At 40.2% G+C, this 24,687-nt stretch overlaps 3 protein-coding genes across 3 annotated transcripts; 1 reads left to right on the top strand and 2 right to left on the bottom strand.

Annotated features, from left to right (window-relative positions):
* Window positions 1-298: 298 nt before the first annotated feature.
* On the bottom strand, window positions 299-5,767 carry kti12 (KTI12 chromatin associated homolog). Its single transcript, XM_071532202.1, has 9 exons — window positions 5,580-5,767; window positions 4,708-4,759; window positions 4,572-4,624; window positions 4,411-4,466; window positions 4,212-4,291; window positions 3,893-4,052; window positions 3,693-3,755; window positions 3,417-3,485; window positions 299-677 (listed from the first exon to the last, which is right to left on the bottom strand). Exons 1-9 carry the CDS (start codon window positions 5,728-5,730, stop codon window positions 534-536), a joined length of 828 nt encoding a protein of 275 aa, XP_071388303.1. The 5' UTR covers window positions 5,731-5,767; the 3' UTR covers window positions 299-533.
* Window positions 5,768-7,354: 1,587 nt separating this feature from the next.
* Window positions 7,355-15,150, bottom strand: znf592 (zinc finger protein 592). The gene is made up of 9 exons (XM_071532154.1): window positions 15,012-15,150; window positions 12,277-14,555; window positions 11,977-12,155; window positions 11,703-11,876; window positions 11,426-11,585; window positions 10,959-11,222; window positions 10,123-10,235; window positions 9,850-9,991; window positions 7,355-9,728 (listed from the first exon to the last, which is right to left on the bottom strand). The coding sequence occupies exons 2-9, from the start codon at window positions 14,533-14,535 to the stop codon at window positions 9,228-9,230; spliced, it is 3,792 nt and encodes a 1,263-aa protein (XP_071388255.1). The 5' UTR covers window positions 14,536-14,555; window positions 15,012-15,150; the 3' UTR covers window positions 7,355-9,227.
* Window positions 15,151-16,932: 1,782 nt separating this feature from the next.
* Window positions 16,933-24,590, top strand: slc28a1 (solute carrier family 28 member 1). Its single transcript, XM_071532184.1, has 18 exons — window positions 16,933-16,951; window positions 19,414-19,493; window positions 19,581-19,651; window positions 20,179-20,270; window positions 20,477-20,666; window positions 20,777-20,918; window positions 21,187-21,300; window positions 21,675-21,749; window positions 21,853-21,933; window positions 22,082-22,162; window positions 22,363-22,488; window positions 22,811-22,941; window positions 23,035-23,203; window positions 23,345-23,542; window positions 23,674-23,755; window positions 23,890-23,988; window positions 24,101-24,209; window positions 24,482-24,590. The coding sequence occupies exons 1-18, from the start codon at window positions 16,933-16,935 to the stop codon at window positions 24,588-24,590; spliced, it is 1,968 nt and encodes a 655-aa protein (XP_071388285.1).
* The last annotated feature ends 97 nt before the right edge of the window (window positions 24,591-24,687 follow it).

Genomic DNA, 24,687 nt, shown 5'->3' with positions numbered 1-24,687 from the left:
GAAAGTTGTCCAGTAGACAGAATAAGTATGTACGTAATAAGCAATGTTGTGTTTGCTATGTCTAGAAATTCCACCTCTTGTGCAGGATTTTTCTGTCAGGTGATTTTAGGTATAGACTTCAACTCTGAAATTCTTCAGGTCACAGGTGGCACTAGCAGTTTGTTAAATTTCAGCTAATAGATGTTCAGCCTTTTCCACTCTATACCTGCTATCTAATGCAACTGAATACATGATACGATTGAATAAATCTTAGTATGGGGCCAACCTAAAATGGAAAATAAAACACAAATGTGCAACAAATATTTAAATACATTTATTTGTCCCATAAAATATAAAACAAAAAGGTCACAATTTCAGTTAAGACTCTTTTTAAAAAAAAATATTTTTGCCTTTATTAGTAGAGAGAGACAGAGTGAGGGCAGAGAGAGGGGGGATGAGATGCAGCAAAGGGTAAGGGCCAGATTCAACCCGTGCCGCTGTGGTCAGGATGGTGGATGGTGCGCGTTTTACCAGCTGAGCCACCAGGTCGCCCCTCAGTGAAGACTCTTGTTTAAATACTGCACAAACATGTTTGAAATGTGACCTATGTTCTCTGTTGGGTGCATCTTGGTGTAGCTGATGAATTGCCGCCGGAGTTTCCGTAGCTCTGGCATGTTGAAGCTCCTGGTGAGTTCTATGTTTAACATCAGGTTAAGGAATACAAATTTATTACTCTGTCCTGACATACAAATTGGAAATTTGTCTGAAGCATGGATTAAGACTGCGATCATCACCAAGACAGAAGTGAAATGAAGAAACACCAATACTAACTTTGAAAATATGACCAAAAATATCTAAAGATCACAGTATCATATATCAATCTTCGAGTTTGAGGAGGACGATACTGAGACAGCAGAGAACTGAATATTACTGAGGTGATTTCAAATTATGCCGTCAATATTTAACACTGCAGAACCTAGTTTACTCCCAAGTTAGTTTGCAACATGTTGAAGGTGATCCAAAGGGGAATATCAAAGTGTTTGCTTCTGAGAAAGTCTGACGCAGTAAAGTCCACCAATCTGCATCATTTGGATTCTGTCCCAGTCCTACACATCCCACAGTACGTTCTTACAGGCAAGACCTTTCGGGTTGCTGTGCCTTCAACGGAATTTAATTAGAAATTATGTTCTTTGATGCACATGCACTCATCTACTTCCCCTTCTAAGACGTCTGGTCATTTGATACAGGATGACTTTGCCTCCCACTGGTGTGAGGATATGAGTTGCCTTAGGCTGGAGAGGAAAAATAAAGCACCACATATACTACAGTGGAAAATATATATTTTAGAAAGCCAACAGCTGTGAATGATCCCCGATGCCTGGTTTGTGTGCATAAGATCACACAGGGTTGCAAACAATCTATTTCATATTAAAGGACTAGAAGGGCACTCGGAGAGCGCAGACCTCCGCCAAGGCCAATACCAGTCTGCTATGATATGCAAATTTTGTGAGTCGGATCCGATCCGCTCCAAAATGTAATGGGTTCTTCCTTTGCCCATGCTACACCCTTCCACGAAGTTTCATGAAAATCGGCCCAGTAGTTTTTCCGTAATCCTGCTGACAAACAAACAAACAAACAAACAAACAAACAAACGGCACCGAAAACATAACCTCCTTGGCGGAGGTAATAAGGCTGGTGTTTTTTAATGCATTGCTTACCGTCAACAAATCCTATGAAAATAAGAAAATCAACAATGCGTTTGCTCTACTCCTGTTACTTTCTGACTTCCCACGTACCGTTTTTTAAATTTTAAAAATCGCTAACTGTTACCATGAAAAGTCAGACTGTTGTAGTTATTACCAAATCAAATTAAAATGGGTACAAATTCTTCATTACGCCAGGGACTATTTTTGGTGCTAAGGAACTACTTTCCTGAGATCGCAAAGTGTTTACAGCCGGCTTATTAAATTGTTTGAGGAAACAGTCGGCTGGCCCGGTGCATCGTGATGATGAAATATGCTGCCCAGAGCAACGGCATGGCTCTGTGACGTGTTTTTAATCATTTTTTAATACAATGGAGTTCTATAGCTGCTGGGACATGGCTTCATTGGGCACCGGCTACATGGACGAGACTTGTTGGCAAAACATTTTCATAGGATTTGTTGACGGTAAGCAATGCATTAAAAAACACTAGCCTTATCCTTTAATGTGTCAATTTATTTGAAAGCAAAGCTTTAAATAAAAATATGTACATTTACATTATGTAAACTAGATGCCACTCAGTAGAGTGCATACCTCCGGCAACGCTATGCAATTGTCAAGATATACCAGTTCCACATGTCGGATTTTCACCAAAGTTAATTCTTCCATGCCACATTACCAACTTGCTTCACATTTTCATGACTGGACCTGAAATGGGACATGAGATGTGTCTGGTCAAATTCTACACACTTTTACTTTTTAATTTTAGCCAATTATCTTAACACCACATGGCCAATCAGCTCTATATTTGTCCAGGGACCATTAGGGCCAGCCCTCTACCACTTGACCAAGTTTTGGAAAAAATTGTCAGGGCGGTTATGTCTAATCTGGAAATGAGCTCTCCAGTGCCCGCATATTATTTGATTGGGCCAATAATGGAGGGTTTGCCTCTTCTTCCGTCTGCTGTTTTGCACACAAAGTTTGATGGTGTTACGTGAATCCGTTCAGAAGTTACATGCCTTTTTATGAGAAGCCACGCCCCCCTTTGGCAATTCAGAGCAAAAACATTAATTTGTTGTATTTTCCCCCGTGGGGGAAATTTGTCCTCTGCATTTGACCCATCCCATACACATACTAGGAGCAGTGGGCAGCCACAGTACAGCGCTCGGGGACCAACTCCAGTTCTTTTGCCACTGCCTTGGTCAGGGGCACTGACGGGAGTATTAACCCTAACATACATGTCTTTGATGGTGGGAGGAAACTGGAGCAACCGACGGAAACCCACACACACACGGGGAGAACATGCAAACTCCACACAGAAAGTACCTGGGATGGACCGTGGTTCAAACCCAGGACCTTCTTGCTGTGAGGCAACAGTGCTAACCACTGAGCCACCGTGCCATCCCAATCAATAATTCTTTGCCCCGTGAACAACATTTCCACAAAGTTTCATGGAGTTGCATGAATCCATTCAGAAGTTATGTGCCTTTTTATGAGAAGCCACACCCACCGCCACGCCCCCATTGGCCAATCGGTGTGAAAAGTTAATCAGTTCTTAATTGCCCCATGACCAAACCTTTCACAGTTTCATGCAAATCCGTTTCATAACTTTTTGAGTTATCCTGCTAACAGACAGACAAAGAGACAGACAGACAAACAGAGAGACAGACAGACAGATGGAATGGGGCAAAAACATAACCCCAGTCCAACTCTGTTGGCAGAGGTAAAAAGGATATCTTTTCTGTAGTTCCCGGAACTGAAATGAGATCCCCAGGAACACTTGTCTTCTGTGCGTTAAGAATCGCCTGAAAAACAATCATTGAGAATCTCCATTACCTTTATTCATCAAATGCATTAAATATGTAAATCGAATAAGAAGGTAGATTGGCACCAGCAGAGCATGCCATTGATACACCAGGAAAATACACCTGTGGGTTGCCAACCAAATTACTGATAGCAATAATCTCCTGACAAGTAAAACAAAACAAAATATAGGAAAGATAAAGACATACCATCAACACATCTTGTGTGATCTTGTCCAGCTCATGCAGGAAGTTTGAAGAGGACAATGGTTGCTGCAGGGAAAAATGAGAATACCACTGAAACCACTTGCTAGCCAACAAGACAGTATGACAATAAAATAGGCAATCAAAGTACACATTCACTTCTACTGAATACTGCACCTATACCCTATGCATGTAAACACCCTTACACTCTGTGTTGACTGGTTGGGTGGGGGGGCTTTTCTTTTGAAAATAGCATCAGAGATGGCTTCGAATGGAAGTGTGTCGTCTGTCAGAATGGTGAATAGAGGACTGTCCCATCGGTTTCTGGAGTCTGGAGCTTCGAATCTCAGCACTAATGCATCTAAGCTACAAAAGAAGAACCAGATGCCAGGCAAATTGCAAGACAAATGAGTTGCATGATGTTCAGTTTTGACAACGACATGCATAAAGCATATTAAAACTCTACAGAAAGGACAAGCAAAGACAATGTTACCACAGACTGAGTACTCCTTAAGTCTTACTTACATCTCCTGGGTGTACTGCTCCGTGGCATCTCTGCTGGTATTCCATGTTGAGCTCACTTCAGCCGAGGTCAAACAGTATACCTTCATTAAAAAAGATGCCATATAATTGTTTAGCTCGACTTGTGTGACTCATGTTTGGGGAAACTTTTCTTTTTCAGATGTATAAAAATGTCCAGTCGTAGTTTCTCTTGTGTACTCACCAGGCAGTGAGGTGTCTGTGTGTGTTTGATGAGGCAGTAGAGTTCATATCTGTAGCCTGTAAGGTGTATCAACTTCAAAGATCAAGGTGCAAACAAATTCCAAAGTCTTACTACAGACAGCTTTATGTTCAGTAATTGTAATTATTGTCAGGAAGATTTACCTTTGATGTAATTTAGTGAATCCAAGATTACAATGTCATCCTTGTTGACTTTCCTAAACAACAAAAGCATTAAAAGTACTGTGACAACATTACATCAGAGCAAGATATAACTCTGAATCAGATCTGAAAAACCCACCTCTCTACTGCAGCTTTCAGAGCTGCTCTTGCGTTTTTTTCCTTTTGGGAATCTGCAACACATCCAACATAGATGAGTTGCAGCAGCAGTTTGTTTTAAATTCTCCAAGCTTTTTTTCTGGAGACCCACAGTTTATACAGTTTCTCTTGTAACCCAGAATGATGGATATTCTGCAAACTAATCTAACAGAGTGGAGCTATTTTTGACCACTTAACCACTAGCTTGTTTTATTCAGCCCATTTACAATGTAGGCAGGTGGGACTGTGTGTGTGTGTGTGTGTGTGTGTGTGTGTGTGTGTGTGTGTGTGTGTGTGTGTGTGTGTGTGTGTGTGTACAGGGGGATATGCTTCATAGCACACTATAAAATGATCTTGTGAACCAACTTTGGGTCCCAAATTTACAACAGCTTAAAGTATCTTGAACAGCTGCTTGACGATGACATCACTGACACGCGCCACTGTTTGATGATTTTGTGACTTACGTGATGTTGCAGACACAGCCTAACTAAAACAGTGATGTAGTGGTGAGTAAAAAGGTGAAAAGGTAAACTACAGCCCCGATACGTGACATTCTCTCGTATGGAGAGAACCTCACGCCAAACTCCATTCAAAACTCAGGCAATTTAAAGCTGACTTGCTTTTCGGCAAACGCACAATTCTAAAAGTTGAGATCTTATTGAAATTAAGAGCTGCTTGGTGGATAATATGTAACCGAATTGACCAGAAGACCCCAGGCATTCGCATAAAGCCATATAATTAACTCTTTCCAGTCCACCCATTAAAAAATCCTAATTTAAATCAGAATTGCCAGATTTTTAAATGACGTTTGGCGGAACACTCTGTGAAACAGAGGCTAATGTTAGCATAACTTGCCTGCGTAAACTGTGTTCCTCTCAATGCCCAAGGCTCCATCTCCTACAACATGCACCTTTCGGTCTGTTTCTTGTTCAAAATACTTCTTTAACTCTTCAGCCCTTTGTGTTTTGCCACTACACGGGTAACCACACATCACTATAAGAGGCATAGCTATGAGGTGTTGTCAAACAGACTAGTCTGCTGGCTGGGCATGTTGCTATTTTAACCCGGAAGTGTTAGTGTAGTGTAGTTAAAAAAAAACAGGGTTATTTTTTTAAGACTATCAATAGGGGACGCTACAAACGTCAAAACCAAAACCAACCTGTTTTTTTCTGACGTGATGGAATTTGGTTTATTCAGTCAATCTTTTAAATATTATACGAGTGCAATTTAATTAATGGAAACCAAACATTTACTTTACATTGGTTGGTCATATTAACCAACTTATCAAATATTGCAATTCTGTAAGATTCAATAGCTACTGTTATAGCCTAATTAAATAGTGAAGCTGTAATAACATAACAAAAAGGTGAAAATCAGCAAAAAGTGCAGACACTAGTTTAGCTTTCACTACTACTTTATTACAAGGTACTACCTTGTACCTTGAAGGTAGCACTACATACATATTAGGGTCAAACTGGACATGGAAGCAGTGACTACTGCATATTGACATCACATTGTCATATACAGTGCCACTGATAAATAATAACTAACATGCCACTTTCAAACCAAAAGAGGAAAGGTGAAACAAGGAAAGGAAAAATATATTTAGCCAATATTTTTCACAAAAAAGGATCTCAAAATTCTTTTGTGGGATTTCATATTGCTACAATAACAGTGCAACAGTGGCTGGTTAAAATGGTCTTCAAGCAGGATCCCCTCGTCTATAGGAAAAGAAAGACATAATGAATAATACAGTTGATGTGCTCCAATATGTACAACAAATTCATCCCTATAACAACAACAATAATCATACTAACATGTCCAAACCCTGTTTCTGCTGAGCTTGTAGAGCAGTTTTTATCATCTCAGTGATCAGCTCCTTCAGGTTTTCTGCTTTGTGCAGTGGGACGACAGCTTTGTCTTGAGCGGGGGCGTTCAGATTTCCAAAGGCAGACTCCAAAAAGGAGCTATCCACAACACTTTTCTTGCCCATGAAATGACCTTATTGAACAAAACACATGAAATCACAATGTAAACAAGTAGAATAAAAAAAAAAATAAGATGAAAAAATCTGCCAAAAGGGATATAATTACCCTTACCTGTTGCCCATAGATTCCCTCTCGGATTCACCTTGAGCTTTGAAACTTTATTTCTTAGCTCAGTTAAGTCAAGAGTCATTGAAGATGTCATAGCAATGTATGAGATTAAAATGAAAGAAGACAGAAACCCTGTTCTGCAAATCCTCGCCAATGTGCCTCTCATCCCTAATGTATCCTAAGCTATTTGATGCCGGTGACAGTCCCTTCAGGTTTAAAATCTCTTTGCTGTTCTCTGTTACTTTGGAGACTGGCAGTTATACTGAGATAGGATGGGCTTAATATTCTAATTGGATGAAGTCATCCCACGGTGGTTGGTCCCTTATTGGATACATAATGCACATTACAGTGTACCATTCTACCCTGCTATGACCATTGTGAATGCAAAACCACTGATAATCACCTCCAAATCCCTTCTGTGCTTCGAGAGAACAAAACCTAATTTGTTTCAGCAATCCAGTAGTTCCCCAATATTAAAGCCTCTCTCTAATGCTTGACACCAATAGACAAGGCAGACATAATTAAATGCACCAATTTATTTGTAAGTATTTTAAGTAAACATAACAGCAAGGCACAAGGGCCACTGCATGCTGAATAGATGTGATGGCTTAAGAAATGCTGCGAGTCAATGGTTCATTGGCTACTGTATGTACACAGATTACCTTCCTATACAGGTCCTTATTGTACACAGTATCAAAAATACAAATATCTTTCAACAAGCATTACAAAAGAACAAGTTGTGAAAGGTACATGTCATTTTAGCCTCTGCAGTTTAACAGCTGCAATGCGTTGATTTAAGGACTGATGCTTAAGATTACAGAGAAATAAACAGCTCATATAGCACTTACACAGAAAGTTCACTTGCCAGTTAAGTCAATATGACCATATACTGTCAACATCATTCCCCAAATAATTTATAAAATTTAATAATGTGGGATAATACACATTTTATAAACTCGTTTTTACATTGCACTGAGATTATCTGCATCTCCTCAAAGCCTTTCAATGTTTAACAATCACTGCCATTTACCATGGAGGTAGTAACTGTCACGTAGTCAATACAAAACAATATGTGCTGCTTTACAAATCAGGGCCTGTATACACCAAGTCACATAAGTGCTGATCTGAGACCTTTCCTCCCTCTAAATGCATCATGGATTTATCAGGATCCTGTGACCTGACCAGTGATTACCATTACTCCCATTCTTTAAAAGACTTTGTGCTTACAGGCCCTGATTTCTAAAACATGAACTCCAACATGCTCTCAACCTTCACTTGCACACCTCACGTCTGCTCTGGATTCTCCACAACAATGTACCCAGATCTTAATATCGTCCTTTCACTTGCCTGAATAATACACTTCTGGCAATTTGAGGTATTTTCAATACTGCTGCACCACACATCCAATACCTCTTCATGCTCTCCATGCTTCCACTGAACACTCATTAAAAAAACAAAACAAACAAAATAATGAAAAAAGTACACCAGCTCTAGAACAACATGCAACCAGAACTGGAACACATTTACAATAAACACAAGATAGAAAAGCATTTTAGAATGCTTAAAAAACTCTGATTTTTAAATAGTCAAAAGCAAGTCTTGTTCTATAGCCTAATTTTATTAGGCTATGCTTAGCAAGGCAACTCCACACCTGTATTTGATCTTGCAGAAGATTGCTTTTTGTGATTAACTGTTTTATATGAATGCAAAAGTATGTCTTTAAATGGATACTGAACTATACCATATTTTGTAATAAATGGTGTCTATAAGTCTAAATATTTCTAACTTATTTTGAAATGCATATGAATTGCAACACTGCTGTCTTTCATCAGTACTGCATCCACCAACCTGAATCTTATTCAGGTAATAATGTTCTGTGCAGCACTAAATAATACTTCAAACTAAATTTAAACAATTCAGATGGCTGTCGATAACAAAGGCAAAATACACCCCCTTTCTATTACATTAATCAATACCAGGCCTAAAAACGAACAGGCATTCCTGAGTCTCTTGTTAGGATGGTTGGAACCATTTGAAAACACCAACTAACAAAACATTTTTCAGCCTCGAGTGTGGTTATGTTTGAAAGTCTGAACATATGTACGTAATATAATACCAACATGCAAAGTTAAATGAAAATAACTGAAAAATGAATACAGAATGCCAAGTTATGAATTCATTTTTGTCCTCTCCATTATGAAAATACTGTCTTTCAATAAATGTAAGAATCTGTTTGAATTTACTGCACTGTGACTCTGTGAATTACTTGAGAAATGAAAAAAAAACAAAGGCCCCAAAACAATGTACCACCTCCATGCAGAACATCAAGCATCCCTTATATCTTTCACATACAAAAAATTGAGGATACTAAAGCAGCTTTAACAAGGTTCAAAACGTGGCTCTCTCACTACTGGAGAGAGACTGCTTGTGTCTGAGAGTGAGCGCTCAGTTTTAAGTTACAGTCCGAGGTCTTGTCACAGTGCCGACTCGCTGGCTCTTCTGCCTGTGAGGGGTCTGTTTCATTTTGCACCGGTACCAAGTCATTTACCTCATCAGCCTCTGCTGATCTAACAGGTGGATTATCTTGCCTCTTCTCCCTGACCTCTGGCTCCTCCATCGGCCCTGTTTCCTCCTCAGGATCTTTGACTTTGTGTACAATGAAAAGGTGTCTGTTGAGAGACAGCAGAGATGTGAAACACAGACCACAGTGAAGGCACTGAGGAGTGTTTCCATCAGATTTATGCTGAGGTATATGCTGCTGGAACTGTGCACTGTCCTCCGTGATGAAGCCACACTTTGAACAACGAAACTGAGCTTTCAGACGCTTGGCTGAGGGAACGTCTTGACTACCAGCACGACCCTGCGCCGCCTCCTGTCTGCCCATGGCAGGTCTTTTTGAAATAAGCCCCTGCAAATCACACAAGCCACACATCTTAATATGATTAACAGATCCATAAGATGTATATTTGTGACTGCTGTAATTATTTTGTTCTTTCTGTGTTATGAAATAAAATCAAACAAAAAATTACCTCTCCCAAGGCCTTGTTGGATTCCTGTATAGCTGTTTTTGGCATTAGGCTTAGATCAGGATTTTTGATTCCATGCATAAGACTGATGTGAGTCTTCAACATCACACTTGTCGCAAATACTGTCTTGGTATCCATGCAATACCTTAAGAATGAAAAACATACAACATGCAAACACAGAATTAGATTTTGTATGATTGACAGTCCAGAGGATTTAATAAAAAATAACCACAACATAGCGATTAATTCATTTAAAAATATTATAAAAAATCTTACCAGCAAGTGTAAATTTTCTTTTTTGCATCATGGTCATTGCGAATATGTCTTCTTAAACTGGTTGTAGAGTTGAAAGACCGCTCACACTGCCGACATGGATACCTCTTCAGTGACTGTTGATAAAAAAAACAAAATTCTTTTGAAAAGACTGATGACAAGACTGACAAATGGATGTAGAATGAGAATGGAATGGTTACTTCTAACAAATATCTTACTTGTCACTTGTCATGTCAAGTCATGTCATCTACATGACAAGTAGGCTACTTAATTATTCTATTAATTTATTTTACAGACACAATGCACATGAATAAACATTAGAAATGTGTCAGAGTTAGCAAAGAAAGCTAGTTTTCATCTGTAGTCCTTGGCCAGATGTTATTAATAGCTACCTAGAAATAAAAGCAAATATTAAAAACAGAACCAGAGGACAACATTGAGGCAGATACACATGACAACATGCAGTAGAGTATTGGTGACAGGGCAACACTTAAGCAGATATTAAAACACATAAGTATATAGGCATGCTCACTGAGAGCAAACAAGTCAGGACAACATTTACAAACAACACAGACCTTGATTAGTAGGACATACAAACAGTTAGCAAAGACATAGACAGACAAGTTAAAAGACAGTGTGCTAAATTGCCAGAACAGCAGCAGAAAGAGCCACCCTAATTTATTGCTGGCATATTTGATTATTAGTGAGCCAAGGTTATAACTCAAAAAAGGACTGGTATTTATTTGAGTATATAATAAAGGTCTTTGGTTTAACACAATTAACTGAAATGAAGACAGATTTAGAACACATTCCAGCATGTGGAATTCATGATCGCTCACCCTCCCATGGTTGGTCTTCATGTGAGCAACATAGGCATCTCGGTCAGGGAACCACTGCAGACACTCTCCGCACGTCCAGCCGGTGGGCTTCACACGAGGCTTGCTGTCCTGCTCTGCCTTCTTTCTGGGAATATCTGTGTGTTTGACAGGGCTGTGACCCTTCAGCTGTTGCACTGCTGAAGGAGCATCCTGGTACCAAGCAGTCCTGTCCGCTTGTTTACCGTTTTTTCCTGCCTCTGCTCTCAGTATTCCACCATGCACACTCTACAAAACAGAGAAAATATAGCAAAATCATGAGAAAACAAAACATTGCACTTTAAGTTTAATGATTATACACAATAAAAGAAACCCACAAATGTATAATAATGCATGAATCACTCACAGTGGGTTCACTTTAAACTGATGTCTGCATTTATATTCAATCACACACACATGATGTTTTCATAAAAAATACAAGCAAGGCCAACCTTGAAGTGCTGCATTAACAGCTGCTTTTGGGGAAAAACCGAGGTGCATTCTGGACACTTGAATACACAAGTAACAAGCTTGTTGGCATTCTGTTGGAAGTGCTGAAACAGTAACTGCTTTTTCTTGAACACCGTCTCACATGAACACTTAAAGATTAACCTGCAACAGAAAGGAAGGAAAAACAGTTAAAAAAAACAAGTGAATCAGAACATGCAGAATGCATTATAAAAGGAAATATAAAACTTTAAACAACCGAGTCAAGAGATGTTAACTTACTGAGGGGATATTTTGGTAGCGTTGTGTTTATTTTTCAAATGAATTTCACAGCTGTCAGAGGACTTGAAGGCAACTGGACAGATGGAGCATTTATAGAAGACCTCACAGTGTTTCTCTTCAATGTGATTCTTTTGACCTTGCAGTGTCTTGAAAACCATATCACAGTGAAGACACCTGGAAGACAAGGGAACAGAATGCCACTTTCTTGTATTTCACATTACGTCACTCTGAGGCTTTTTTAATAAGGCCTGTTTTGAATGTTTGGCTTACTTACTTGTGCCAGGCCTTGCGTGCGTAATGCAGGCAGTTTTCCTTCACATGCTTCTGTATGTCCGCAGAGCGACTCAGCGCACCACACTCGGGGCAGCAGTAAGGGGACTTGTGTGCATGAATGCGTTGGTGAGCTCTGAAGCTACACTTGTTGGGTAACAACATTGAGCACACCTTACATATCTATATATTATGAAAGAACATGAGGGAAAATATAAAAAAAGATATAACTGAAACATGGAAAATGCATAACATGAAACATTGGTCACAGAGCTTTCAATATTCCTATGAAATATCTACTCACTAGTCCTTCCATGTCTTCTTGGAGCCTCTGGTAATGGCCTGCAAGTGCTCTGTAGTCAGATAATTGCTTGTTACACTCCAGGCAACGCAGTCGGTGGCGAATGACATTGTCTGGATACAAGGGCATGACTGGTTGGTTTTTAGGTGGGGGCGACGGTGAGGCATAGGAGTCCGCATTCACAGATTCAGCACTAGAGGGTACGAACATTTGTTCCTCTGCTATGGGCTTCATATACAGCTGCGTGCACTGCATCACCATTCCGCTGTTCTTGTGCTCCCGTGCGTGTGCCAACAGGGCACACTTGTTGAAGAACACCATTGTCTTTGCACAGTGGGTACATGCTACTTCAATGTGAACGCTCCTTCTGCCATAATGATACATGAGGCTCCTCTCCACCCCAAAGGAGTCCCCGCACTCGAGGCAGCAGTATCCATGTGGCGGAAGGCTGATGTTGCTCTCTGCAGGTGGATTCAGGTTGGGCACATATGTAGGCACAGGGTTGCCGTTGTTCAAGAGTCTGTTTAACGTTCCTGCTGCTGTGTTGGGGATGGAGGTGCGTGGGTAAGGGCTGGCTGTCTTAACCTGATGCACCAATGGGACAGTGCTGTACACCGTAGAGGAGAGCGTGTGCTGGCTCTGTTGATGGGAGGTGGACCGTGCAGTGACTGAGGCAGCAACACTGTGAGGGACCAGGTTCAGATTAGCTAAGTGCATTGCTTTGGGAAGGAAATTTGTACTAGTTGCATGGCCTGTTTGGGATGATGTTATCCTCTTTGGTTTCTGCCCTTGATGTGCAACAGATCTTCTAACAGGACCACTAGTATTATGGAAAATTGTTGGGGATTGCATTATGCCCAACTTCCTGGAGTGTCCTTCTGCTTTGTTGTGTAAAATCTTTGATGAAGATGTACTAACTGGAGGACCTTTAGTATGCATTCCAACAGTGCTATCAGCAACCACATTTTGAGACTGATGAGGAGACATATTGCAATAAGAATCTTCACTAATCATACTCTGCGACGGAGAGGATTCATAGGCAGATTGAACTTCATCTGTTTCTGAATTGGGCAACACACTGGTGACCGTGCGCTTGATCTGCCCGGACATGGTTTTGATGGTCTTAATTCTGACCCTTGGTATGGCTGGGGGCGAACCAGATGCCATTGCAGGGGATACTTTGCCACTACTATCACTGCAGATGCTTACGGGGCTGTCAGAGGGCTTCATTAGCCGTTTCACAGCTTCAAGAGGACTCCTGGGGCTTCGCGGCGATATAGGCACCTTGGGACTAGCCTTCATACAGTCATTCTGAACTGCAGATGATTCTCTAGGATTAGTTGGCTCACTGGGATCTGTCCTAGCATTCAGAGCTACCAGTGCTTCAAGGCAAGAAGATAATTTAGATGTTTGAGATTTGACATGTGGAAGAGAGGTGGGAACATCCAGCTTGGTTGCTGTATTGCAGTTGCCCTCAATAAAGTTTTGGTTACCGCTTGTAGGGGCCAGTGTACTGCATAATGTATCTGCTTTATCCGTTTGGTCACTGGCATAGATTTCAGACAGCTCCTCAGTCCTCGTAGTTTCTGTTTCGATGGATTCTGCTCCGCTCCTCTGAGTGTTCTCGGGAATATCAGAGTCCTTTGGGCAAGCATCAAACATGCTGTGGTCTAGTTTTTTTGGATTGTCTGACATGGAAGGTTCCACCAACACTGACGCTTCAGGGAAACAGGGTCTCTCTTGTTTTGGACGGATATCATCTCTACTACTTTGAGTGTCTTCAGATTCTGGACTAGAGATGGGACTAAATTGAGAAAAAGTCTGGGAAAATATTGGCGTTCCTTCAGGTTTGTGCTGAATGGGTGCCTTCCCAAGAAGTTCTCTTGGGCTATCCCCATTTAATGCAGACACAAATGCTTTGGAGAAGCCAGAGTTAGTTGACTCATCAGAGTCAAGGGAGGACCCCGGTCCCCTGAATCCATTTTGCAATGTTGGTCCTGAGTGAAGCCTATCACCAAAACCCTCCAAAGACTCCTGACGACTTGTGTTTTTCACAATAACACTTACGACAGGAACATCTGCTGCAGTGCCAGCTTGGTTAACCAATAAGCTGTCATCCAGACATATCCCTGTGTGTTTCAGCTGACTCTCTGTCTCCTCATGACTCTCCTGGATGGGCTCTTTGGCATCCAACCCCGTGGCATCTGGGATGTCAAAGGCAGCCAGAAGATCATCAAAATCTGGGGTTTTCATGTCACCCATGTTTGGACGGTATCATAAACCTGGGGAAACACACAAAGCGACAGTCTGTCATGTTAGAAGTGATGACAGTAAAACAAACTGCTGTTTTGATAACTGATAAACAAACTACCAAGCAGCTACCTTTAGCTCTCTATGCTAACTTTAGCAAGCCTACTAAGAGCAAGTCAGCCCAAGGTAAACAGGTTTGCTATTTTCTGTTTGTGCATCTAATATATCGGCTGACAACTAACTTTACAAGTAGGTCAACAACGATTACACACTATTTAATCACTACGGATGACCAAATTCTCTAAAAGCCTCACGGCACGAGCAGTTGTTTTGATGTTTCATATACGAGCTAGATGCAGTAACTTAGCCTAGTAGCGAATGTAGCCAGATAGCTAGCAAGTTAGCTTAGCTACATGCTAGCGAGCAAATTATACGTTAAGTTAGTTATTGTGAACTCGCCACTTAGCGATGCAACACAGCGCGCTTACCATCTGATCCGACTGAGCTGTGCAACTCTAATAAATTCTACAGCTATCGACGCTAGGTGGTTTGCTGGCCAGCTAAGCTATCTTTAGCTGCAGCAGCCGTTCACAGCTAGGTTAGCAAGCTACTAACTTCGCTTCTCTTCTTCCTCCGCTCCAAGGGTGCTGCAGCCCTCAACGATGTCTTACAGACGACGGGCGGTGACAACTACTCCTCCCACGAGACACGGTCTTTCAGCTCACTTGGCTGCTGAAAAATGCAGTTTCTGTACAACTGCAAAGTCTTTGACATTTACTTGGTAAGTGTAAAAGTGTCATATTAATACCATATGCACTGCCCCAAAAGCCAAGTTTGAACATGTATGGATGGAGACAGCTGCACTGACAACCCTACAGACAATTATAATGTCAGATACACATTTGAATAAACCAGCCTAAGATTTTTGATGGTCTGAGCTTGTTAAATTATCAATATGTTTGTTTTTCTCTATGCCCAATTTATTAATCTCATCACTTGGTAGTCTTGTTTACGGAGCCCCTCTGGGGTCACATGGTAGAAAAAAACTTGATGTGTAGCCTAAATCCGTGCAAACGGATTTGTAAACTGTGCGACTGGATTTCTAAACCGTGCCCTCGGATTCACAATCCTTGCGAACGGATTTGTAAATTGTGCGAACGGATTGTGAAACTGTTTACAAATCCGTTCACACGGCTACATGCACTCTTCTGTTCTTCAGCGAATGGACCTGCATTGCATGGACCGTGGTGACCACATCCACCAAGTAAGTTCAATGTTATCTAGATTTAACGGCAGATTTAACGATAGCGAAATTAGTTCAATTGATTTAGCTTTGTGTTTTTGGAGGTTCACAGCTTTTATGTGTAATTTAGCATTTATGCGAATGGATTGTGAAGCGGTTTAGAAATCCGTTCGCACAGTTTACAAATCCGTTGGCACGGATTCACACATCAAGTTTTTTTTTCTACCATATAGGGGCTCTGTACTTGCTCTTATCCAAGAAAGTAAACAAATTATTTTTATAACATCTTTCTACTAAAAACCTTTTGTCATATCAATAAGTGGTGTTGCTAAAAGATTAGCTAAAAGATAGCTGTCATAGAAAAACACTATCTGTTGAGTCGCTCACAGCTGACAAGTTTTCACTTTTTTTTTCAGTAGGCTGCTAGCCATAGAGTTGTCTGGCAGGAGCTGACCCTGGTGAAGGCCACAAGCCGAAATGCGTTGGTCTAACAATAAAGTTGTTCTATATACTACAAGTGTTGCTGGAGTTTTGACCTCTTTAGACTTTTTTCCCTTCTCCATGCACCTTGGAAGTAGGTGAAGTTGTGCCAGAAACCCCTACTCTAGGAGTTTGAAGTAACTCATCTGAAAGACAAACAGCTGGGTTAGGAGTTAGCCTGATTAAGAAACCTTTCTGGAAGACAACCATAATCTTAGAAGGCATCATTTGCTTTTGGTAGGCCGCTAGTTATTTGTGTGGCAGGACATTTCCCATAGGTTGGGGACACATTAAAGGATTCGGTCCAATTTACACCATATTTGCCCATCCCGGTTGGGGCTTGGATGGGACCAATGGCTGGCAGACATTATCTGGTAGTGTCAGGGGTTTACAGATTCAATCTTAACCACAGCTATCGACTTGCAGACTAATCCGAAACACCCTGATAATATCCAACATGTTTGATATTTATGCACGATAATATCTGCACGAGTCCTGAACAAGTCTGTATAGGCTATGTGGAGATCACAGATTCATTTCAAGAGCAGAGACTGCCAATAGCCAAAAATAGCTTATAGTTTACAGTGAGTGTTATATTTAAGCAATATCACGCGAGAGGGAGTTAGACACGTTTAGACATGTTTTTCATGTTTCTGTGTTTTGGGGGAGGAGTTGGCATGCTACCCATGGCGCCGCCCTTCTCCTGTAAGACAGTGTTGAGGGCCGAAACACCCATTGAGCTCGTCCTCCTTGCAGTCCGTTGCTACACGGCAGTCACACACCCCTTTTCCTGCCGTAACTCACAGACGCAAGTCACCTCGGCCAAAAGCTCTTATTGGTTTCGGTACAAGCATTGCTATTCTCCACTAGAATATGATTTGCTGCCATCCTTTCACACAGCCAATATTTTTCTTTTGTTCACACCTTGAAGACTACATATGCTACCTTTTCGAGGGGCTAGCAGAGAAGTAAATCCTACAATAACGCTATCCATAGTTGTCAAAGCTGACAGTTATATGGATTAAAATCTAAGTTAATGTAAATTGACTGATGAATCCCACTAAACTAAATTTGTGTTTTGTTTTGTTTTCATTGAAATGTTGCAGGCTAGAATTTATACGCACATTGTAAATACCAGTATGAAAGAAATAACAGACCACAAGAGTAGAAGTAATTATTTTATTTCATCATGCATTATTTTATTATTTTATTGAACTCTTGGTGATCTGTAGAGAAAGTGCACTGTTGGTTTAAGAGACGAGGAACGTGATATTGTGTAATCGCGTTACTACGCGAGAATGAAGTCTCTGGGAAGTTTTCTGTTGTGTATTTGCCTTGCGCGTCCATGTCCGGTTGCTTCATGAAAGACAGACAAAAAAAGAATAGCGCCGGGGAGAATAAAGTTGCCAAAAGACAAAACGAAGTATTGTCAAGTTTGTTTCAAGGGTGCAACAGAAACGCTGGTTGGGTTTTGGTTTTAGCCTGTAATAAGTAGCATAGGCAAGACTAGAGAGAGCAGTGTGATAAAACACACTGAAAGTTCAGTATAGTTTGTGTATTTTGTGTATCAGAATCATCCCTACAAAATATTTCAGTCACCCCAATGACTGTCACATCAAAATAATTCAGGCCCACTCAAATATTGAGTCAATTGGCATATGAGTTTATAATTTGCATGGGTTAGTGAACCAGTGACTTAACCAATAAATGTAATGTTATGCATAAAAATATGTAAGTTAGGTCATTAATTTCTGCTAATGTATTTCAAGGTCTGTAAGGCCTACTCAATGCTCAGTGAACACAAATAGCCCTTACTTTTAAATAACAACTAATGTTTTATCACCTGCCTCCAGATGGACTGAGCCCCCATTCAGTTTCATGAGCCGTGGATCAATTCCATTTTCCATAACTTTGCCAGGCAATCTGAGAGTTTCTGTGTGAGACAAGATAAGATTTGAACAGCAATGAGTAGAACAAATAGCTGCCAGTAAATCCAATCATGAATCATCACTCGGAAAATAAATTACAAATTGTGCTGTGATAGATTTAATGGACCAGATAAAAGCAATAACTGTTTCTGCACCAAAATACCTATTTTCTGTATTTTTTGTGACTTTGATACAAGTTTATTTGTCACAGTGACTTTGACCTGACTTTGCTGCTTTTTCTGCAATTACAGGAGAACTGGTTCTTTTTAGCCATATAAAACGTTTTTTTATTGATTGCCTGTTTAAAGGTGTGGAAGGTCACAAATCAGATCTGCCACAAATATGATGCAATTATATTTTAATCGAATGTCCCGGTCTAATGAATGATGGGCAAGTTTCTTATTGTAGATGATTAATAACATATACCAAATTTTACAACACTGTTATCTAATGTATATAAAGTAATTAGGTTGTTTTTTTTATAATAGGGAAGTGATAAGTGCTTTCTAATAGCTTTTTAATCATGCTATCATGTCATTGCTTTACACCACATGCCTCTTGAGTCACTGATGGAAATTTTTCTTTATAGGTAAGAAGCAAGCAAGACGTTCTTTTAATGACTTATGTCATAAGTTGAAAGTATGGGTGGCAGTTGAGGATTAATTCACTATTTATTCCTATTTCACTATTTATTCCCTTTAGACACGTAGCACAGTTTCTCAAAGTCAGCTCTGACTAATAAATGATCTTTGTGTCAGAATCTCACATCTTATCAAATGAGGTACTTGGTAAAGATTGCTTCTAATCAAATATTGCTTTTCTATGGTCCAGCAAATCAATTTCAGTGCATTATCACATTTATGCTTACGTCAAGTACTTCCTGAGAAACAGATCAGAGCAGCACGTAATGTTTCTGTTAATTAGTGATAAGATGCTTCATGAAGGGCAGAGTATATTTTCCTGCAGTATTTTACAACACAGCATTTCTCACCCAGGATAAGAGGAAGCACAATGAGTAAGCTATTAGCTCTGCTTCTCCCTGAAATGAACTGTTTGTGTTTCAGTTGTGAACTGGTATTTTTGTGCAGGAAACAAGATAAGCATGAAGACAGTGTGGAGTGTTTTTTAAGGTTCTTTGATCTCACAGGGGAAAAAAAGAAACACAACTTTGCATTTGTTCGTTAAATCTGCTTTTCCAAAGGCTGCTACACTGAAGTAAACATTGACTCTGTTTTTCAGCAGAAACCAACAGCACCCAACTCAAAGATGCAAGCCGCACCACAGGAAACGGTGTGGACAACCATGCTTTTGAAATAGAGGTATGTATTTGCTATAATTTTCAAAAGAAATTGTACAACGTGATTGTCTGTATAAAATTCCTTTTTTTTTTTTTGTTTTTTTTTTAGGAGGACACTATCTCTGATAGTAGCGGCGTCCAAAGGCCGGAGTCTACAAGGGGATTGGGATCATGCTTGAGGTATGTCATCTCAATTTTAAGTGATTGTCTTCTGTTAAAGAATTAGTGATGGTATTATGTGAAGGTGCAATACTACAAATAATTATCACAGCAGGTGCATTGCATTATGCTGCTGAAATACTGATCTGTTATATATCAGAGATATGGTTATTGGTCTCCTGCACTGTGTAAGAAATGCAGGAATTCCTTGTGTTACAATCTTGCAGACTGTTTTATTGTGATTTTATGATTTTATTGTGTTTCAGAAAAAGAAACAAAACAGACAAAACAAAACAAAACAAAAAAAACCCCAATAAAACTATAAAATCTATAAAAGCTACTGGCAATGGAATCTATCAGGATAAAAGAAAGACAAGATTTTGAATTCACCAAAGGGGAAAATATTGGAAACAGAATTTGATTTTTGTTTAACAATAATATATACAATAACAATTACCAAAAATGTATATATAGCCTATATATAGGCTATATATACATTTTTGGTAATACACAGTGAGAACTAACCTCTAATTTGTTCTGCATATCAGACAAGTTTCCAAGCCATTTACTACCACAGAGGATTACATCAGGGCTCACTCAAAAACCATCAAATATATCGTTCTGGGCATACTTGGAGCAGGTAAATTTTTTTTGGTCTGACCATGTGTTTTGCTGTTTTGCAACTCTGTATCTTAATGGTATTGTTTATGAAGCAAGACAATATTATAAGGCAGAAGTAATGAGCAAATTAAGCAGTATGTAAAGCATTCTGTGAGACTCCTTGGACATTGTTTTCCCTCTGTTGTGTGTTCATTTTTGATCAAACACTGTTTTTCTGTTGTGCAGGTTATGTGGCTTACTTCATCACTGCCTGTGTATTGGATTTCCAGAGGGCCATTGCTCTTGTAGTCTTAACCAGTTTGGCAGTTGTGTCGAAAGCCTACGATCTTTTGAAGCAATACAAGGGAGATAGCATCAGCCAGTGTTTCAAACCTGCAGCAAGATGCTTCAGATCTAACTTGAAATGGATAAAATGGTGAGTAGATGCCATATCAATACTTGCATTGGCTTCACATTGTAATGAGCGTCAGTATATCTCTATTGAATGTGCTGTGTGTGTGTGTGTGTGTGTGTGTGTGTTCGTAGGGTTTTCATGTTGTTGGTTGTGGTCCTGCTCGTGGTGTGGCTTGCCATCGACACGCGCAAACGTCCCGAGCAGCTCATCTCATTTGCGGGTGTGTGCGTGTTCATCCTGCTGATCTTCATCTTCTCGGCACACAGGAGAGCAGTGAGTTTCACGCCAGTCGCTGCCCGAGCACGAACAAGTCCTACTGTTAACACCTGTTTCGAAACACGCTCGGCTGTTATCTCTCAAGTTATCTGTCTGTTTTCCTGAGACTTTGGATATCATTTGGTCTTGGACCTCTTTCACCTTAATGTTTACAAGAAGCGCTTCCTTGTAATGACACAAGGTTTTATGGAGACTCCCTGATAAGCGGTTTTGCTTTTTTTGCAAGTGAAATTGTCAAACTTATTTTCTTTTGGGTTTTTTTTAGGTGTCATGGAGGCCTGTCATTTGGGGGCTTGGCCTGCAGTTCTGTCTGGGCCTTTTCATTATAAGGACAGAGCCAGGACTCATAGCGTTCGAATGGCTTGGAAAACAAGTGCAGGTATTATTGTAGGAAGTACTTAAGTATTACTTAACTGCCAGAGGGCAATATTCTTTAACTGAGTGGATCATTCATGGTTATCTTTAGACCCACTTTTTTATGGTGTGTCCAGCCTTACTCATGGGCCATATACAGTATGAAATGAATCAGCGGAAAGTATGCTCATGCAGGCGTTGTCTGTGATACAGTCAGAGACCCATCACTAAACATCATAACTCAACATCTAGTTTAGGCTACTGTCTGTCATTCTTTGCTGTAGTCCCATGACTTGCTATTGTGAAATAGAAATGAGTAATTGTGTGTCATAAATGAATGATATCCAGACAGAAGCAGCAGTAACAATCCTAATATTTCCCTCTTTTATATCTTTTCAGATATTCCTCGAATACACAAAAGCCGGGTCATCGTTTGTTTTTGGAGAGCTGAACTCTGAAATTTTTGCGTTTCAAGTGAGTGCATGATAATTGTGTGTGAAATATGGGCTCTTAAATTGAGATGATCAACGATTCAAATTGGACGTGTTTATCTTTAGTTTTATGGTTTCTTCCTCAGGCTCTGCCCATCGTTGTGTTCTTCAGCAGCGTGATGTCAGTCCTTTACTTTCTTGGGTTAATGCAGTGGCTCATCGTGAAGGTGAAGCATGAAACCTTAACCTTGTACTTAGCAGCATCATGTGTTAGGTCTGGGTGTGTGTCGCATGCCTCTTCCGTGATATATTATGACTATGAGCCATCTTCCGTGATATATTATGACTATGAGCCATGTGTTTTTGTCCACGCAGATCTCATGGGTTATGCAGATAACGATGGGAACTTCACCCACAGAGACCTTGAGTGTTGCAGGAAACATATTTGTTGGACAGGTATTATTGGCAAGGCTTGATATATCGTTATCTTGAAGTCCAGTCTGCTAAAAATTGCATGAGCATGAATCACTCTATTGCATTTGCTTCAGCAGGCAGGACGAATACTACTATCACTACTATCCATAGTAACTGCAGCAATAGAAAGAAACTGTACTATTTCTTGGTTGCCCCTTCTTCACAATGTTTTTGTCCATTAGACCGAGGCACCACTGCTGATTCGCCCTTATTTGAAGGACATGACCAAATCTGAGGTCCATGCTGTTATGACTGGGGGATTTGCCACAATCGCAGGGAGTGTGATGGGGGCATTCATCGCATTTGGGGTGAGCTGAAGCTGTTCTCTTATTACAAGTACATCACACACAGCATAAGAAATAAAAACAGAAGACAGTGTGGTTTACAGCATTTAAAAAGTACAATTTGGATGAAAGGGACATCCAAATTGTCCCTTTCATCAAAAAGTTGCACCTTGCTTGCTTGTTGGAAAATGTTTTTTCTCTTTTTCCACACATTTCATTACTTCACGATGGGATGCCAAATCTCCACATCACATGGAATATCAAATATTGTCCCTGGTGCTGATCGTTACACTAACTCCATCACAAGTCCACTCTGAAGTAAATGACATTTCTTAATATTGTCCAGATTGATGCATCCGCCCTGATATCGGCCTCGGTGATGGCTGCTCCTTGTGCCTTGGCCATTGCCAAGCTGTCTTACCCCGAGACTGAGGAGAGCAAGTTCAAGTCAGAGAAGAATATTAAAGTGGCTTGTGGGTATGTGTATAGCTCTCTCTCCCTTCTCATTCCTTTCATGTTTTTTTTTTTATCTTTGTGTGTTTCATCAAAGTTGTTTTTTTCACTCCCTAGTGATGAACAGAACATTTTGGAAGCTGCTAGTAGTGGGGCATCTGCTTCAGTAGGTCTTGTTGCCAACATTGCTGTCAATTTGATTGCCTTTCTTGCCATCCTGGATTTCATAAATGCAGCTTTGGCATGGCTTGGTGGGATGGTGGGATATCCTTCAGTCACATTTGAGGTACCTTTTAAGAAACGCTGATGAGTGAAGTGTGACATTTTGATGATACTGTCCAATGATTGATTTTGCATGCTTATACCGTACATTTAACAAGTGAATCTAACAATATCCACATGACCTGATGTCTCTTTTTGCACACAGTTGCTCTGCTCTTATGTGTTCATGCCCGTGGCCTTCATGATGGGAATACCATATGAAGAGGCTTTCACTGTGGCGGAGCTAATTGGCACGAAGCTCTTCCTTAACGAGTTTCTGGCTTATGAGAAACTGTCAGAACTTAAGGACAACAGGCTCAAAGGACTTCCTGAAATTATTGGAGGTGAACGGCAATGGATATCAGTGAGTAAAAGTTTGTGTTCTAATATGCTGGGCATAATGTTAGTGTGGGTGTACTAACTGTGTATGGGATGGCATGACATCCCTGTGCACTGTGCATTACCTTCACGTGTTTTTGGTTTTGCCTGTTACAGGTCCGATCAGAAATCATCTGCACTTACGCTCTTTGTGGGTTTGCCAACTTCAGCTCATTGGGCATTGTGATTGGAGGCTTGTGTGAGTATTGTACCGGCCCTAACGTTTCTGTCATGATCCAGGATACTTGCATTTACTGTATGGTTTTAGAAGAAAATGGAATGGTCCCTATCTGGGTAATGTTTTAGGTCTAACTCCTATTTCTTGTATCAAAGCTTCTATATGCCCATCCAAAAGAAGTGATGTCTCGTCTTTAGTGTTGAGAGCCTTGTTCACGGGGACCTGTGTGTCTCTCATTAATGCTTGCATTGCAGGTAAGTACCTTTTAAAATGACTTTTCTAAATCTTAAGTATTTTGCTTTTATGTGTTTAAAGTGAATCATTACTTATTGCTCTGTAACTGTGTAACTAACTTTTGTTTCTCAGGGATCCTCTTTGTTCCTCCTCCTCTTGACTGTGTGGCGGAGTTCATGTCATCCGCTTTCAATGCCACAAACGTCAACATTCAAACTTGCTGCTATGACCTCTTTGCAAGGTAAGCTTGGATGTTTATATTACAAAACATGACCAAGATTAGTTGCTGACCTTGTATTTCTGAGGCCATGCAAACTTCACACTAAATGAAGAAGCAAAAATGACTCAGATACGCACTCCTGTTTTGAAATATTTGTTGCATCATTGACATCAGTTACACACAGGGTTAATGAATTTTTAGATTTGCACATTTAGATATTTATTATTATGCAACAGATGATATGGAGATATTTTGGCTCGTCATATGTAAATATCATAAATATTCTTTTGCAGCGCCATAAACAATGGGACCTCATTTGACGAACCATGGAGGCCAGTAGCAAACGTCACTACATTTTTCACTAATTGTTGTGGTCTTTTTGATGAGCCAATTTGTAAGTAGAGCATCCTTTGGAAAAAATGAATGTCTTTATATTTTGAGTGCCAGAAATTGACATGATTTACATTTATGTATATACATATGAATATGTATGAATATG

This window comes from Centroberyx affinis, unplaced genomic scaffold (genome assembly GCF_046629955.1).
Source record: "Centroberyx affinis isolate AG114_WGS23_722 - 3 ecotype Tasmania unplaced genomic scaffold, CSIRO-AGI_Caff_v1 ptg002167l_1, whole genome shotgun sequence".
Taxonomy (NCBI): domain Eukaryota; kingdom Metazoa; phylum Chordata; class Actinopteri; order Beryciformes; family Berycidae; genus Centroberyx; species Centroberyx affinis.
The sequence above is the reverse complement of the archived record's forward strand: the minus strand, read 5'-3'. Positions and strand labels throughout refer to the sequence as shown.